We start from the raw sequence: 16,761 nt of genomic DNA on the forward strand, positions 1-16,761 counted from the left end.
AATGCTTACGGAGATGACTCCTTAGGCCCCTAGGCGGTGCTGGTTCGTCAATCAGATGTCTGTTGGGATGCCCATGTTTCTGGGTATTCAACAGAAACTGTTTGGTCAGCATCTCATTTCTCTCCCTGATGGGGAGTATTCTCGCCTCATTATGCAGATGGTGTTCTGGGGAAATAAGAAGACAGCCCGTGGCGATTCTGAGAGCAGTATTTTGGCAGGCCTGTAGTTTCTTCTCGTGTGGTGGTTTTTAGGCTTGGCGACCATATGGGTGACGCGTAGCACGTAATCGGCTGGCTAATTGCTTTGTATGTGGTCAAGAGCGTTTCTTTATCTTTTCCCCAGGTACTGCCAGCAAGGGATTTGAGGATTTTATTACGGCTCTGAATTCTTGGAACAATTGCGGTTGCGTGCGCACCAAAATGTAGATCCTGATCAAACGTCACACCCAAGATTTTGGGGTGTAGGACAGTCGGTAGCGTAGTGCCATCGACGTGGATGTTCAATATGGTCGACATTTGGGGCGTCCATGTTGTAAATAAGGTCGCGGAAGATTTAGTCGGTGACAATGCCAGGTTTCGCGAGGCGAAAAAACTGGAGAGATCAGGAAGATAGCCGTTTATTTTATTGCATAGCTCATCGATCTCTGGGCCTCGGCCTGTGGCCATTATTGTGCAGTCATCAGCGTAGGAAACGATTGTGACTCCTTCCGGTGGTGAAGGTAGCTTAGATATGTAGAAATTAAACAAAAGCGGGGATAGGACACCACCCTGTGGCACCCCTTGTTTAATTCTCCTTTGTTTTGATGTTTCGTTTCTGAATTGCACCGATGCCTGCCGACCACCCAGATAATTTGCGGTCCACCTTTTAAGACATGGGGGAAGGGTAGACCCTTCCAGGTCTTGCAGTAACGAGCCATGGTTGACCGTATCAAAAGCTTTTGATAGGTCTAACGCTACGAGTACTGTTCTATGGTGGGGATATTGATTCAAACCGCAATTTATCTGGGTGCTAATGATATTTAGCGCGGAGGTAGTGCTATGGAGTTTTCTGAAGCCATGCTGATGAGAGGCTAGCTGCAAATGTGCTTGGAAATAAGGGAGCAAAATGGCTTCAAGCGTCTTTGCCACTGGCGATAGGAGAGATATCGGACGATATGACTCACCTACGTTAGCTGGTTTCCCAGGCTTTAGTAGCGGGACCACCTTGGCCATTTTCCATTTCTCGGGTATGACAAAGGTGGAAAGAGACATGCGCTAAATATTTGAAACCCTCTTTCCCTAGGTTTTTAAGCATCGGCATGGCTATGCCGTCTGGGCCCACTGCTTTGGATGGTTTAGCGCGACCAATGGCGTCCTCAACCTCTCTAGCGGTGATGGTAATTGGTGACGCGCTGAGTTTGTGTTTATGTGCGTGTCTATTGGCTCTCCGTCTATCTTTGTCGACCGTAGGATGCATTATATATTGTCGGCAGAAAGCGCTCGCGCATTTTTTCGCATCCGACAGCACCTTATCGCCAAAGGCGATGGAAACTTTGTCTTTGTGCTTAGTCGGATTGGATAGGGACTTTACGGTGGACCAAAGTTTACCTACACCGGTAGAGAGGTTACAACCTCTTAGGTGCTCTTCCCATTTCGCCCGCTTGTGTTCGTCCACAAGCAATCTGATGCGTTAGTTTCTATCCCTTATTTGGGGGTCGCCTGGTTCAAGCTGTCCTATAAGGTCGCGTTCCCTCGCTAAGCTCGCGGCCTCCGCCGTGAAGTGGGCCGGATTTCGGAAATTCTCCCGGCGGGAATGAAATGTGCCGAGGCGGATTCAATGACCTTACGGAAGGCACGCTCCCCTTGGCGGGCATCGGTCGGAATAGGGAGGGCAGCAAAGCTGCTGTCTGTTGCGGATTTATATTCTTCCCACTTTCCTTTTTTGAAGTTTATGAAAGTGCGTTTTTCGGTGACGATGAAGTCGGCGGTACGCTCGAACGAAATAAGTATGGGCAGGTGGTCGGATGCCAATGTTACCATCGGCTGCCAGTTGACGCAGTTTACGAGTTCTGCGCTCACGATTGAGATATCTGGCGAGCCATGACAGCTTCCTACCATACGTGTGGGGGCGTCTCCGTTTATTGTGCAGAACGTCGTTTCGTCTATTTGATCCGCCAACATCTCACCCCTACTGTCCGCCCGCAAGTTTGAATGCCATAGGTCGTGATGGGCATTGAAATCGCCTAAGATAATGCGATTGTTGCCAGTGAGTAAGGCCTCGATATTAGGGCGGTATCCACTGGGACAACAGGTGACAGGAGGGATGTAGATGTTGATGATTTCTAGATTTGCATCGCCTGACCAGAGATGACAGATAGGCCTTGACGTTCTAAGACATTGTCCCTGCGGTCGATGCCAGGATCAAATATATGATATTGCACAGAGTGGTGTATAATAAACGCGAGGCCGCCTCCATTTCCGCACTCGCGGTCTTTCCTGTGGACATTATAACCAGAGCAGGTCTGCAATGTAGATCTTGCTGTGAGTTTAGTCTCTTGAATCGCGTGCCGCTTCATGAAATCGACTATCTCCGTAATCTTCCCAGTTAGTCCATTACAGTTGAACTGCAGAATTCTGAAGTGCATGAGGGGTGACGCCGCCACTCTAGGGGTAAGTGACGGGTGACTACGCCTAGGTTGTGGGAGGCCAGGACGCAATTGCTGTTGTGGCCTTGGGACTGGGCGCCCTTGGGCAAGCATTGGGGTACCCGGATGATTTGGGTTTGCGACCTGGCAACATGGCGCGATGAAACCCGTCGAGGGGTTGCCGTCGCGGAGACCAGAACATCTAGGAAAGTGGCACCACCCAAGCCAGGAGCTGCATTGAGCGGATGTCGCAAACCTATATATTCTGTGCTGGCAGACGGTGCAAACGGAGGCAGGGACTAAGAGTCTGTTTCCCTGACCTGCACGATTGCTGCCAGAAAAGAGAGGGGGAGAAGAAGAAGGGGGCAGGGGCTGATGCTCAGCATTGCTACCAGCTCTACTACGAAGGTAGTAGTTATGAGTGGTATCAGCTGTTTGAGTTGTTGGCGCCGTGGGGGGCGAGCAGCAGCGGGTACTTGTTGTGGCTTGCTGAGCAGCGAAGCTGCTGGAAGGTAGTGGGGATACGCTTAGGCGTAGACTACGGGACGCCCTTGGGCGTGAGCAGCAAGGAGCCACAAAAGATTTATAAAAGTTACGTGGACGTCGGGTTTTGGGATCAAGCCCAGAACAACCTGTCCGATGCAACCATCCCTTGCACGAGACACACTGAACAGAGTATGACCGTCCTAAAAAGATTCTTTTCTGGCAAATGCAGCAAAACCATTTCTCAGGACCGGGTCAGGAGACGGACCCGGATTGGGTTCGATACCTTCCCGGAGTAAGAGAATATGTAGCAGTCCTGCTGCAAGGAGCTGCTGGGAGGATGACAATTTGTGGGAGGGACGAAACAAATTAAATGGGGTCACACTGAAATGACAGTCCTTGGTCGGGAAAAATCCCGAGTCGCTCCGGTACATAGAACCGACTGCCTTGGGAAGCGTTCGCCACGCTGATATATGATCATACCTAGCCAACCCGAAGACATACCGCGTGATATGATTAAAGGCGACATCAATCTTATGTGCCGATTTTGAATCTAATTTGCTGTATATACAATCCGAATAGCAGATAATTGGTAGCATTAGTTGTATAGCAAGCCGCTTCCTAATTCCAAGTGGGGTGAAGGGGGCAGACATTCGTAGATTACGTAGAGTGTAGTAAACTTTACTGATAACAGTATTAATATGATCATCACAAGAGAGACTAGAGTTAATAACAACCCACAGATTCCTTACTTTAGACACGTACTTAAGGCACTTATAATTGATATATAAAGCTGGTAGATTTGATGAGTTAATTTGCCTTTTAGATATAGGTAGCACATACGATTTATCACTATTAAGGGAAAGATAATTTTTTTGCGGCCAAGACGAAATAGCTGACAAATCACTATTAAACTTGGCACATTGACCGAAAGACAAACATATCCCTTTAATAAACGAATTTTTATCATTGTTGGCATTTTAATAATTTCTGTGAATCACAGGAAAGTACATAACCAAATTTGATAAGCTTGGGGAAATTAATATATTGTTAATTATTTATAAGTACTGAACCCCCTTTACGCCACTGAATGTTGTTTATTAATTATATTATTTAATACTTCCATTGATCGTATTATTTAATATATGTATTGAGAAAGCGCAAACCCGCTACACGCAATGATGTCATTTAATTTATATTTTATTGACCACTGAAATGAATAGCGTGATTGACGCACGTACTGCCTGTTCAATGAACGATGACAGATTCTTTTAGCTTCCATAGTTATCTCTCATGTTCTTTCTTAGAAAGTGTAAGCTCCTTCTCTGGATGGATTTCTGCTATTCTCTTAAGTCGATTCCCATTTGTACTTTAAGCAAAACTGCACTGTATAAAACTTTATTCAAAGAATTCAAAAAAATGCCATCAAGCGAGGACTTCAAAGTTCGGCTATCAAGTAACGCTCTGTCTTAAGGCTATAACCTCCTTATATACAATAGTTTTTCTATCGGTCGTTTTTTCTACACCATCGAAATATAGCCTAGCCCTTTAAATGCGCTAACATGGGTTAATGATATCTTCCTTTTGCCGAAAAATCACATATGCATATCAGCAGCTTTGTAGCGGATAGGATGTAGAGAATGGCCTAGAAGATTCAATGTGGGGACGAAATGTTCGGGCTAGTGCATTAATGTTGCTTATTACCGGAACATTCCGGATCTATATGCGACAAAGGACCATCAACATCTATAACACTCCTCGAAACCTGGAAGTACCTTTATCGCTACAACAACAACATCATCATCAAACTTGAACTCATACATTAATTTACTTTGTAAATTGGTTAGGTATTTCAATTATTTTATACGATGTTTAAGGATTAAGTTGAAACACGACTCTTCTAGTCTTTAGATTTACCTGAAGTGCCGGCCACCATATTTATTTTCAAGGTTGCCCTCTATTTTCATATCGATAGTTTTACAATATTTACAATAGGGTTGCTTAACTTCTAATAACTTAAGATACATGTACATAATGGGTTTACAACTCGGCCAATCTGCCAAGAGATCGGCCTCGATCGTATATATATTTCCTTTTTTTTCTTTACATACGCATGTCTAACTAATTTCTAAAGCATCTACTTCAGAACCTCCATCCTTAAAGTGATTAGGTTTTTCTAGCCACCGTTGGATGCGGTGAGCTTCCACAACCCCGTCATATGGTAACTGTACATAATGGGTTTACAACTCGGCCAATCTGCCAAGAGATCGGCCTCGATCGTATATATATTTCCTTTTTTTTCTTTACATACGCATGTCTAACTAATTTCTAAAGCATCTACTTCAGAACCTCCACCCTTAAAGTGATTAGGTTTTTCTAGCCACCGTTGGATGCGGTGAGCTTCCACAACCCCGTCATATGGTAACTGTGTCAACTGACAGTTCACAATATCGCGGACGACATATCGATCATTCCCTAAAGCGCCAAATACACGACACGAACATTTCCGCGAACATTCCCGTTATGTCATGTTTCTGCGACCTTTTCTGTCGTGTATGGTGGTGTTTGCCAGTTCGCGCAAATATTCGCCAAAAATCAAAATATTTTAATTTTTGGCCAACATTTGCGTGAACTGTTCGTGCGTGTATGGCGAAAAAGCTCATAATCGTAGTAATTTCTGAACGGAACAGACGTGCGCGGAAAAGTAAAATGGACAACAAAAAATTTCTGAGTGAATTTATTGAAATGTATAAATCTTTGCCATCATTGTGGCAAGTAAAAAGCAAAGATTATTGTAATAGAATTAAAAAGAATAATGATTATGCGACTTTAATCGAAAAATTAAAAGAAGTAGATCCTGATGCCACAAAGGATACAGTTTCGTTATGAGTGGCAAAATTTTTTGTAAAAGTTGGTCAAATGTTGCCTTGCTCATACGAACGTAATTTTTAAAATCATTTTGTGACGTAAATTCCAGTTCTTTAATAAGCTCACTTTGTCCAAGAATTGCTCGTTTTTTAAACCATTCTTTGCACCAAATTCTTTTTTTGCGATCTTCTCTCTTTTTTTACGCTTAATTGCCACAGCGAGCAATATTGCTGCAGCACAATTGTTGTCCGTATTCATCGCTGTCTGAAAGAGAACTAATGTTCGGCCAAAAGTTCGTATGGTGTATGGCCAAAGCTGCGAACAAGATTGCGGAATGTTCGCGGAAATGTTCGTGTCGTGTATTTGGCGCTTAAGACTTTATGAATAGCGTACGGTCCCTTGTGTTTAGGTATAAATTTCTTATTGACTCCGGCAATCGAATCTATATTTCTTATCATCACATAATTGCCTAGCTCATATTTCTTACAACTAGTTCCATCCTCCAGCTGTCGTTTCGAGTCGTAATCCTGTCTAGCTTTGATAGCGGCTGATGCTTGTACACGGATGGATGCTAAATTTCGATCATCATCAGGACATAACTTTTCTTGAAAATATTCAGTAAACTCATCGACTATACAACCGCGTTGTTCAACTCCAAACAAAATTCGGCTAGGAGTATCTCGACACGTGCTATGTACGGAATTATTCATAGCATATTCTACTTCTTGTTACTTCTTACACCAGTTGGCATGGTTAATCGGATCGGTGATTTTATCTAACATCATCTTGAGGGTTCTATTAACCAGCTCCACTTGGCCATTCGCTTGAGCAGAGGCGGTGGCTACTTTCACGTGAGCGGTATTTCGCTTAGACATAAAATCACTAAACACTTAAACTCGTCTAGGTCGGCTATAATAGCTGAAATATTTTTCGGGGGCACAAGTTACTTCTCGTGTGCTGGTCGAATTAGTTGGGTACAGTTTCACAAACTTGGTAAAAGCGTCGACCACAACTAGAATATGTTTTCGTTTTGAATTTATAGACGACAGGGGACCGAAGTGGTCAATATGGAGCGTATCGAACGCCAAGGGAGATTTAGGGATGGGATATAAATTCCTCTCCTTGGAGCGAGGAGGGTAGCATACATAAGGCACTTTAAGGAATTTCGGATAAATATTTCTACCTTCGTTCGCATATTGGGAAACCAGTAATACGTTACTAGCTTCTCAATAGTCTTATCGACTGACTGGTGACATAATTTTTCGTGAATCAGCCGCATTATATCAGATTCCATTTCGCCCGGAATAAACATTATCCTTCCATTAGGCTTGCATTTGTACACAAGGCCGTCAATCAGCTCCTGGTCCTTCACTAAACCATTTTCAAGACGGTTTCGGAGAATACTTATATTTTCATCGCGTTCCTGGGCGATCTGAACTTGAAATCCAACTTCCTCAATGTTAAGGACGTGTGCAATTTGCGCTCCACTCAGAGCATCGACATGTGTCATATACGTGCCCTTCCTGTTGTATTTTATAGTTATAGTTCTCAAGTTAGAGAACCCATCTAGCAATTCTAGGGTTAAATTGTTTCTTTTCAAGAATCATGGTTAACGAATTACAATCTGTAATAATTTTGAACTGCATACCCTCAAGATAGGTTCTAAATCTCCTTAGGGCATAAATTATTGCTAGAGTCTCAAGCTCAAAGCTATGGTATCTGGATTTGGCACTGGAAGCAGTTTTTGAAAAGTAAGATATAGGGTGAAATTTTTTGTCATCCTGTCGCTGTAAGAGAACTGCACCAAATCCAATGGAACTTGCGTCACAATATAACTTAGTTTCCTTCCATCGGTGATAAATAGCTAATACTGGGCTATTAGGCGATTGTTCAATTCATTAAAGGTATTAAGGCAGTTTTCATCAAAATTAAAGTCAGTGTTTCTTTTCAGCAGATTCTGTAATGGTTTGGCAATCTGAGAAAATGACGGCACAAAACGTCGAAAATATGAAAATAATCCTATAGAAGACTGCAGCTGCTTTGATCAGTTTGGCCGGATTACCGATCGGGTCACTTCATACCCGAGATAATCAATTTCCCGGTATCCAAATTTGCTTTTATCTAGGTTAGGTTTTAGTCCTCTCAAAGACAATCTTTCCAAAACGGTTTTCAATAGAGTCCAGTGCTCTTAAAAATCGACTGGCGATAACAATGTCATCCATGTATATTATTATTGCTCTACGGTCTACACTGTATTAATAAATCGTTCGAATACGGCAGGGGTGTTCTTTAAACCGACCGGCATTTTCAAATATTCGTATTGCCCATTAGGGGTCACTGTAGGTTATAAATAAAATTAAATTTATATTTCATTTTGATGTTTTAACTTTTTGTTTTACAAATTTCTTTTCATAATGAAAATTTTTGATAATTGAAAAATCTATATTGAATATTAAAATATTGATAAAACATTTTAAAATTACAAAGTTCAAAGTAACTAAAATACAAAGTTAAATAAAAATAATAAGAACCCTACAGTCACAAAGGTCATTTCATTTTTTCAATTCATTTACTATTGATTGCACGTTATTTCTTTCAGCATAAGACAGACGTCGAGGAGCACAATGCATTGGCACATCTGTTGTCAGATGAATTTTCATGTTGTAAATTGGTTAGGTATTTCAATTATTTTATACGATGTTTAAGGATTAAGTTGAAACACGAAATTTCTAGTCTTTAGATTTACCGGAAGTACCGGCCACCATGTTTATTTTCAAGGTTGCCCTCTATTTTCATATCGTTGGTTTATAATAGGGTTGCTTAACTTCTAATAACTTAAGCTACATGTGATGAATTTCATATCAAAGGCTGAAAAAAACGTACATTTTGAAACCGACACCCTCAGAATTTGATGAAATTTTGCATGGGGTTACATCTTACCCACCCAAACACAACCTCATTTTTAGAAATTGCATTTTCGAAAAATTGTGGGCGTGGCAAGGTATCGAAATATCCGAAAATATTAGAAAAATTACGATAATAGGTACTTTTAAAGTGTGATTACTACGGAATGGCTTTACCGATTTCAAAGATCTTCATACCATTAGAAAGGTATTGAAATAAGCTTTCAAAAAAATACTTTGTAAAAATTTTTTAGTACACTGAAAAAAATTTAAAACTGAAAAAACACTTCAAAGATCAAGCGATTTTGAAAAATAAAATTTTATTTTAGAAAGGTCTATTTAATATATATAACATATCTGAAAACTAAAATGGGTTTTTTTTTTTTAATTTATTTAAGTAAATGCATCTCTTGGTTACTTTATGATATTTTGATATCACGCGTAAACTAATCAACCGATTTCAAAAATTTTTATACCGTTAGAAAGGTATTAAAATCACCTTTTGAAAAAATGCACTGTAAAAAATTTTTATTCCAGTGGGGTGCACCCCAGCTAACATCAAAACAACGGCTCGAATACTTCACGTACAAGGAAAAGGTCGGCGGCTCAATGTACTTGAGAACATGGAGATATACAAGTTAAAAACATTTGACGGCAGGATAATAAACGAACAAACCAACACTATCTCTGACGAAATATTTGAACCCTTAAAACTAGTTTACAAAAAACAGCACAAGCCAGAAGGTACAGCAACCAAACACGTAACAATGAACAAGCAAAAACGAAAAATTTACCAAACGGCAAAAATCACCGATTTCTACCTACCTCAACCTACCGCTTAGCTAACAAGCGGTATGTCTAGATACCTACAAAAGCAACCCTTGGAAAAGGTAACAATTCGGATGTATCAATACCGCGCACACACACACGCATATTAACGTTACCTACCACGGACACATAGATTGACATTATCTGCCACAGCACCCATGGACTATAAAAAACAACACAACGGATAGACATAGACCAGAACGAAACTAGGCATTGATATGGAATCAACTAATAAATACAGATGTGTGCAGCTATCAAGAAAATGTTCCTCTAAACTTCGAAACATTAGCTTAAACGAAGCAGCGCTGATATCTGAGCATTTTCCAGCAGTCTCCGACATTCATCGTTGCCGTATTTGCGAAAGTTGTCGCTTTAAACTTAAGGATGCTATCAAGATTGCTGATAATCAGCGTTCTACTGAAACGGAAAGTGAAGAGGCACAAGAAATCTTGACTAGCGGTGAATTGTATCAAGAATATAAGGAAGTTCCAACATGCAGCAGCTATACTCAATCACTCGAACGCAACGAACTCGTCGACAATATAAATAAGCATGTTATTCCTCATCTTGGAAGCCATCCATCGCCAATGAAGCGAAAATATTTAGAAAGGGATTCATACTGCAAAAAAAAAAAACAGCAAATTGCGCAAAGTATTTCGGATTCACTTGGAGGTGGTTCACTGTCAACTTTATCAGAAGACTTAAAGAAGATCAAAGCTTACTACGAACAAATTTTGGAGAACATGAAATATCAATCGAAAACTGCTCAAATAATTTGGATAAGCAAAAAATATTATCTCTATTACCAAACACCATGACATCTAAGGAAATTGAAGACATTTTTGGGCATGATTTATCTTACGAATTGAAAAAAATTAGCAAAGATATACAAAAAAATAAAACAAAGTTTTCGGACGTCAAACGCTCTAGCATGGACAGGCGTAGTTTACCTGAACAAACTTTAAACACAGTAAAATTGTTTTATGAAGATGATGAAATCAGCCGAATCATGCCTGGGTCACAGGACTCAATTGTAGTAAGACAAGGAAACATACGCGAGAAAGTTCAAAAAAGACTAATGCTGTCATCGCTTCTTGAAACTTACTATGAATTTAGAAAAATACATCCTTCACTTCAATTAGGATTTACAAAATTTACCATGTTGCGACCAGAGAATTGTATCAAACTTGGGGTTGGAAGCCAGCAAAATGTTTGTGTGTGCACATTGCATCTGAATGTAAAACTGATGTTCGAAAAATCCGGTTTGAAATCGATGGAAGGTCAACATAATTTCAGAAGCTATAAAGATGTTATTAAATTCGTTGTCTGTAATGGTAATATAGAAAACAGCGAGTGTTGCGTATCAATGTGTGGTCGGTGCTACGATAATTTAACGAACTTTAGAACGATGATGTTGGAATATTACGAAAAAAATTCGATTCAAGAAGTCATTTACAAAAAATGGAACACAACACTCAGATGTAATCTCGAAACCATTTCCTCTACTACAAACACATTTGTTGACGATTTTGTACATTACATCAATAAGCTGGTGTCACATCATTTCACAGCTAAGCGCCAGTCCCGCTTCGTAAGTGAACGAAAAATGACACTGCTGCCAGGAGAACTGCTAATTCAAATGGATTTCGCTGAAAACTATGCGTTTGTTATACAAGATGCCATTCAAGGATAATAATCAAGCCACCATACATCCGTTCGTTATTTATTACAAAGATAACGATAATTTAATTCATAGAACCTTTGCCATAATATCCGATTATAATATCCATGATAGCATAGCAGTTCATCTATATATTTCAAAAATGATTAATTTTGTTAAGACTAATATAAGCAATTCAATTACGAAAATTATCTACGTGTCAGATGGTGCAGGAGCACAGCACAAAATCAAATACAACTTAATTAATTTATGTCATCATAATTATTATTTAAGTAAATGCATCTCTTGGTTACTTTATGATATTTTGATATCACGCGTAAACTAATCAACCGATTTCAAAAATTTTTATACCGTTAGAAAGGTATTAAAATCGCCTTTTGAAAAAATACACTGTAAAAAATTTTTATTCCAGTGGGGTGCACCCCAGCTAACATCAAAACAACGGCTCGAATACTTCACGTACAAGGAAAAGGTCGGCGGCTCAATGTACTTGAGAACATGGAGATATACAAGTTAAAAACATTTGACGGCAGGATAATAAACGAACAAACCAACACTATCTCTGACGAAATATTTGAACCCTTAAAACTAGTTTACAAAAAACAGCTCAAGCCAGAAGGTACAGCAACCAAACACGTAACAATGAACAAGCAAAAACGAAAAATTTACCAAACGGCAAAAATCACCGATTTCTACCTACCTCAACCTACCGCTTAGCTAACAAGCGGTATGTCTAGATACCTACAAAAACAACCCTTGGAAAAGGTAACAATTCGGATGTATCAATACCGCGCACACACACACGCATATTAACGTTACCTACCACGGACACATAGATTGACATTATCTGCCACAGCACCCATGGACTATAAAAAACAACACAACGGATAGAAATAGACCAGAACGAAACTAGGCATTGATATGGAATCAACTAATAAATACAGATGTGTGCAGCTATCAAGAAAATGTTCCTCTAAACTTCGAAACATTAGCTTAAACGAAGCAGCGCTGATATCTGAGCATTTTCCAGCAGTCTCCGACATTCATCGTTGCCGTATTTGCGAAAGTTGTCGCTTTAAACTTAAGGATGCTATCAAGATTGCTGATAATCAGCGTTCTACTGAAACGGAAAGTGAAGAGCCACAAGAAATCTTGACTAGCGGTGAATTGTATCAAGAATATAAGGAAGTTCCAACATGCAGCAGCTATACTCAATCACTCGAACGCAACGAACTCGTCGACAATATAAATAAGCATGTTATTCCTCATCTTGGAAGCCATCCATCGCCAATGAAGCGAAAATATTTAGAAAGGGATTCATACTGCAAAAAAAAAAAACAGCAAATTGCGCAAAGTATTTCGGATTCACTTGGAGGTGGTTCACTGTCAACTTTATCAGAAGACCTAAAGAAGATCAAAGCTTACTACGAACAAATTTTGGAGAACATGAAATATCAATCGAAAACTGTTCAAATAATTTGGATAAGCAAAAAATATTATCTCTATTACCAAACACCATGACATCTAAGGAAATTGAAGACATTTTTGGGCATGATTTATCTTACGAATTGAAAAAAATTAGCAAAGATATACAAAAAAATAAAACAAAGTTTTCGGACGTCAAACGCTCTAGCATGGACAGGCGTAGTTTACCTGAACAAACTTTAAACACAGTAAAATTTTTTTATGAAGATGATGAAATCAGCCGAATCATGCCTGGGTCACAGGACTCAATTGTAGTAAGACAAGGAAACATACGCGAGAAAGTTCAAAAAAGACTAATGCTGTCATCGCTTCTTGAAACTTACTATGAATTTAGAAAAATACATCCTTCACTTCAATTAGGATTTACAAAATTTACCATGTTGCGACCAGAGAATTGTATCAAACTTGGGGTTGGAAGCCAGCAAAATGTTTGTGTGTGCACATTGCATCAGAATGTAAAACTGATGTTCGAAAAATCCGGTTTGAAATCGATGGAAGGTCAACATAATTTCAGAAGCTATAAAGATGTTATTAAATTCGTTGTCTGTAATGGTAATATAGAAAACAGCGAGTGTTGCGTATCAATGTGTGGTCGGTGCTACGATAATTTAACGAACTTTAGAACGATGATGTTGGAATATTACGAAAAAAATTCGATTCAAGAAGTCATTTACAAAAAATGGAACACAACACTCAGATGTAATCTCGAAACCATTTCCTCTACTACAAACACATTTGTTGACGATTTTGTACATTACATCAATAAGCTGGTGTCACATCATTTCACAGCTAAGCGCCAGTCCCGCTTCGTAAGTGAACGAAAAATGACACTGCTGCCAGGAGAACTGCTAATTCAAATGGATTTCGCTGAAAACTATGCGTTTGTTATACAAGATGCCATTCAAGGATAATAATCAAGCCACCATACATCCGTTCGTTATTTATTACAAAGATAACGATAATTTAATTCATAGAACCTTTGCCATAATATCCGATTATAATATCCATGATAGCATAGCAGTTCATCTATATATTTCAAAAATGATTAATTTTGTTAAGACTAATATAAGCAATTCAATTACGAAAATTATCTACGTGTCAGATGGTGCAGGAGCACAGCACAAAATCAAATACAACTTAATTAATTTATGTCATCATAAAATTGATTTCCGAAATATTCGCTGAGTGACAATTTTACGCAACTAGCCATGGAAAATCTGCATGTGATGGTATAGGTGGGACATTAAAAAGAGGCGCTCGGAATTATAGCATGGCAAATAAAAATCAAATTCAAACGGCGAAGGACCTTTATCATTGTGCTTCACAAACGTATAACACCTCCATAGAAGTTGCTTACGCAGACGCTGATGAATACAACAAAACAAAAGAAGGGCTACTTTCAAGATACAAAAATGCCAAAACTATTACGGGAACTCAAAGCTTCCATTCTTTTGTACCTTTAGATGAAACATCACTAAAAGTAAGCAAATATTCCGGAAGTCAGCAGTATGAGCGGCGCAAAGTTGTATATTAAATCCAAATAAATAAAAATAAAAAATTTACTTTATTAAGTGTATGTCTATTTATTGTGCGTGTCTGAAAAATTTGATAATACGATTCTTGTTCGAATCTATTAGAATACTTAGTCATATTATCTGTATCTGTATAACTTCCAAAGTATAGCTAGGTACCTTTTTTGTCACACAATAATAGCAAAATAAAAAAAAGTTAACAAGAGATGGTTTTACTTATAAATTTTTTTAAAAGAAAAAAAACACCATTCTAGCTTTTATATTAAATCGACCTTTCTAAAAAAATTTTTTTTTTAAATCGCTTGTCTTTGAAGTGTTTCCCAGTCTGAAAAAAAAATTTGGAAAAAAATTAAAAAATCTTTTTTCTTTCAGTGTAATATAGAATCTTTACAGTATATGTTTTCAAAGGTGATTTTAATACCTTTCTAACGGTATAACAAGAGATGCATTTACTTAAATAAATTAAAAAAAAAAAAAACCCCATTTTAGTTTTCAGATATGTTATATATATTAAATAGACCTTTCTAAAATAAAATTTTATTTTTCAAAATCGCTTGATCTTTGAAGTGTTTTTTCAGTTTTAAATTTTATTTAAAAAAATTTTTACAGTGTATTTTTTTTGAAAGCTTATTTCAATACCTTTCTAATGGTATGAAGATCTTTGAAATCGGTAAAGCCATTCCGTAGTATTCACACTTTAAAAGTACCTATTATCGTAATTTTTCTAATATTTTCGGATATTTCGATACTTTTCCTCGCCCACAATTTTTCGAAAATGCAATTTCTAAAAAGAGGTTGTGTTTGGGTGGGTAAGATGTAACCCCATGCAAAATTTCATCAAATTCTGAGGGGGTCGGGTTCAACGCATATTGGATTTGATATGAAATTCATCATGTACATAATGGGTTTACAACTCGGCCAATCTGCCAAGAGATCGGCCTGCGTCACAATGTAACTCAGTTTCCTTCCCTCGGTGATAAATAGCTAATACAGGGCTATTAGTCGGCAAGAACCGCTCATTAAAGTCATTAAGGCAGTTTTCACCAAAATTAAAGTCAGTGTTTCTTTTCAGCAGATTCTGTAGGGGTTTAGCAATCTGAGAAAATGACGGCAGCTGCTTTTGATTGCTAGGTATTGGGAAGTTAGCGGAACACTGTATTAATAAATCGTTGGAATACGGCAGGGGCATTCTTTAAACCGAACGGCATTTTCAAACATTCATATTGCCCATTAGGGGTCACAAAGACAGTGTATGGAATGGATTCGGGTGATATTTCCACTTGGTGAAACCCACTTGTTAAGTCTAGTACGGAGAAATATTTTTTATTTTCTAAGAACTCGATGCAATCGTCAATAAGGGGCAATGGGTAGTTGTCCCTAACAGTTATTTTATTATGAGGTCGATAATCCACACACATACGAATATTTCCGTTTTTTCTTTCGTAACAGGACTATAGCGGAGGCGTATGGCGAATTGCTTGGTCTTATTATTCCTTCCGTCTGCAATTCATTTATTTTTGATTGCACGTTGTTGCAGCATAAGACAGACGCCGAGGAGCACAATGGAACGGCACATATGTTGTCAGATGAATTTTCATGTGGTATTTACTTGGTTCGACCTCAACGTCGTTCTTAACATAGCTATTCTCAATTAATAGTTTCATGCAATTATATTCTTTCTTTGAAAGTTTAGGATTTATATCAAGACAGTTATTATCTGTTGCTTATATATTGCATACAGATCCAGACGCCGCAGCATTTGTTATTAGTTTCTACCCTTTCATTTAACTTAAACATAACTCTTACGTAGTTATATGCAGCAACCGTGGCAAATTCCTCATCAGCATCGACATCAGCTTCAGCTACTGCAGCCATTTCGTTTTTTCGTTTGAGTACCTTTTCGGGGTTCGGGCAAGCTCGATGGTCGTGTCCCATCTTCCAGCATTTGAAGCATGACCCGTCTGGTCTTAGCGGAAATGGGCAGTTAGGTTTTATGTGCCCATGTTGAGAGCAGTTGAAACATAATGGTTTCACTTCCCTTTTTGCCTTGCCGCTTTGCTTGTTTGGCTCTTATGTGCATCTGTAGTTTGTGGACCGCTCTGGACAAAATATTTATTTTGATAGCGGAGGTTAGCATTTGGCACTGTATTCCCAATGCCGTCGAGTACAAAGTCAATTATTTCTTCTTCTGAGATGTTGGCTCGTTTGGTAATTGCTTGCATGTGAAGGACATAGCAATGCAATGTTTCTTCCTTTTTGCGCCATTTGCTTTGGGACGGCATTTTATATAATTCTTGTCGCGTGACGGAGAAATTAATTTCTTTCATTACTGCGCTTTTTAAGTCATCGTATCTCAAT

The 16,761-nt window shown here is 38.8% G+C and overlaps 1 protein-coding gene across 6 annotated transcripts in view; it reads left to right on the forward strand.

The window, feature by feature from the left end:
- LOC137245188 (palmitoyltransferase ZDHHC15B) overlaps positions 1-16,761 on the forward strand; it is a 48,585-nt gene that overhangs the window by 3,128 nt on the left and 28,696 nt on the right. Inside the window, exon 1 of one of the 6 annotated variants that reach the window (XM_067775453.1) lies at positions 13,155-14,351. The exons of the other annotated variants lie outside the window; for them this stretch is intronic. Coding sequence (XP_067631554.1) covers positions 14,142-14,351 — 210 coding nt within the window. The 5' untranslated portion in view covers positions 13,155-14,141. Of the gene's footprint in view, positions 1-13,154; positions 14,352-16,761 lie in introns of those variants that run through there. 6 annotated transcript variants of the gene reach the window in all.

The sequence above is a fragment of the Eurosta solidaginis genome, chromosome 3 (genome assembly GCF_040869045.1).
Source record: "Eurosta solidaginis isolate ZX-2024a chromosome 3, ASM4086904v1, whole genome shotgun sequence".
Classification (NCBI taxonomy): Eukaryota; Metazoa; Arthropoda; class Insecta; order Diptera; family Tephritidae; genus Eurosta; species Eurosta solidaginis.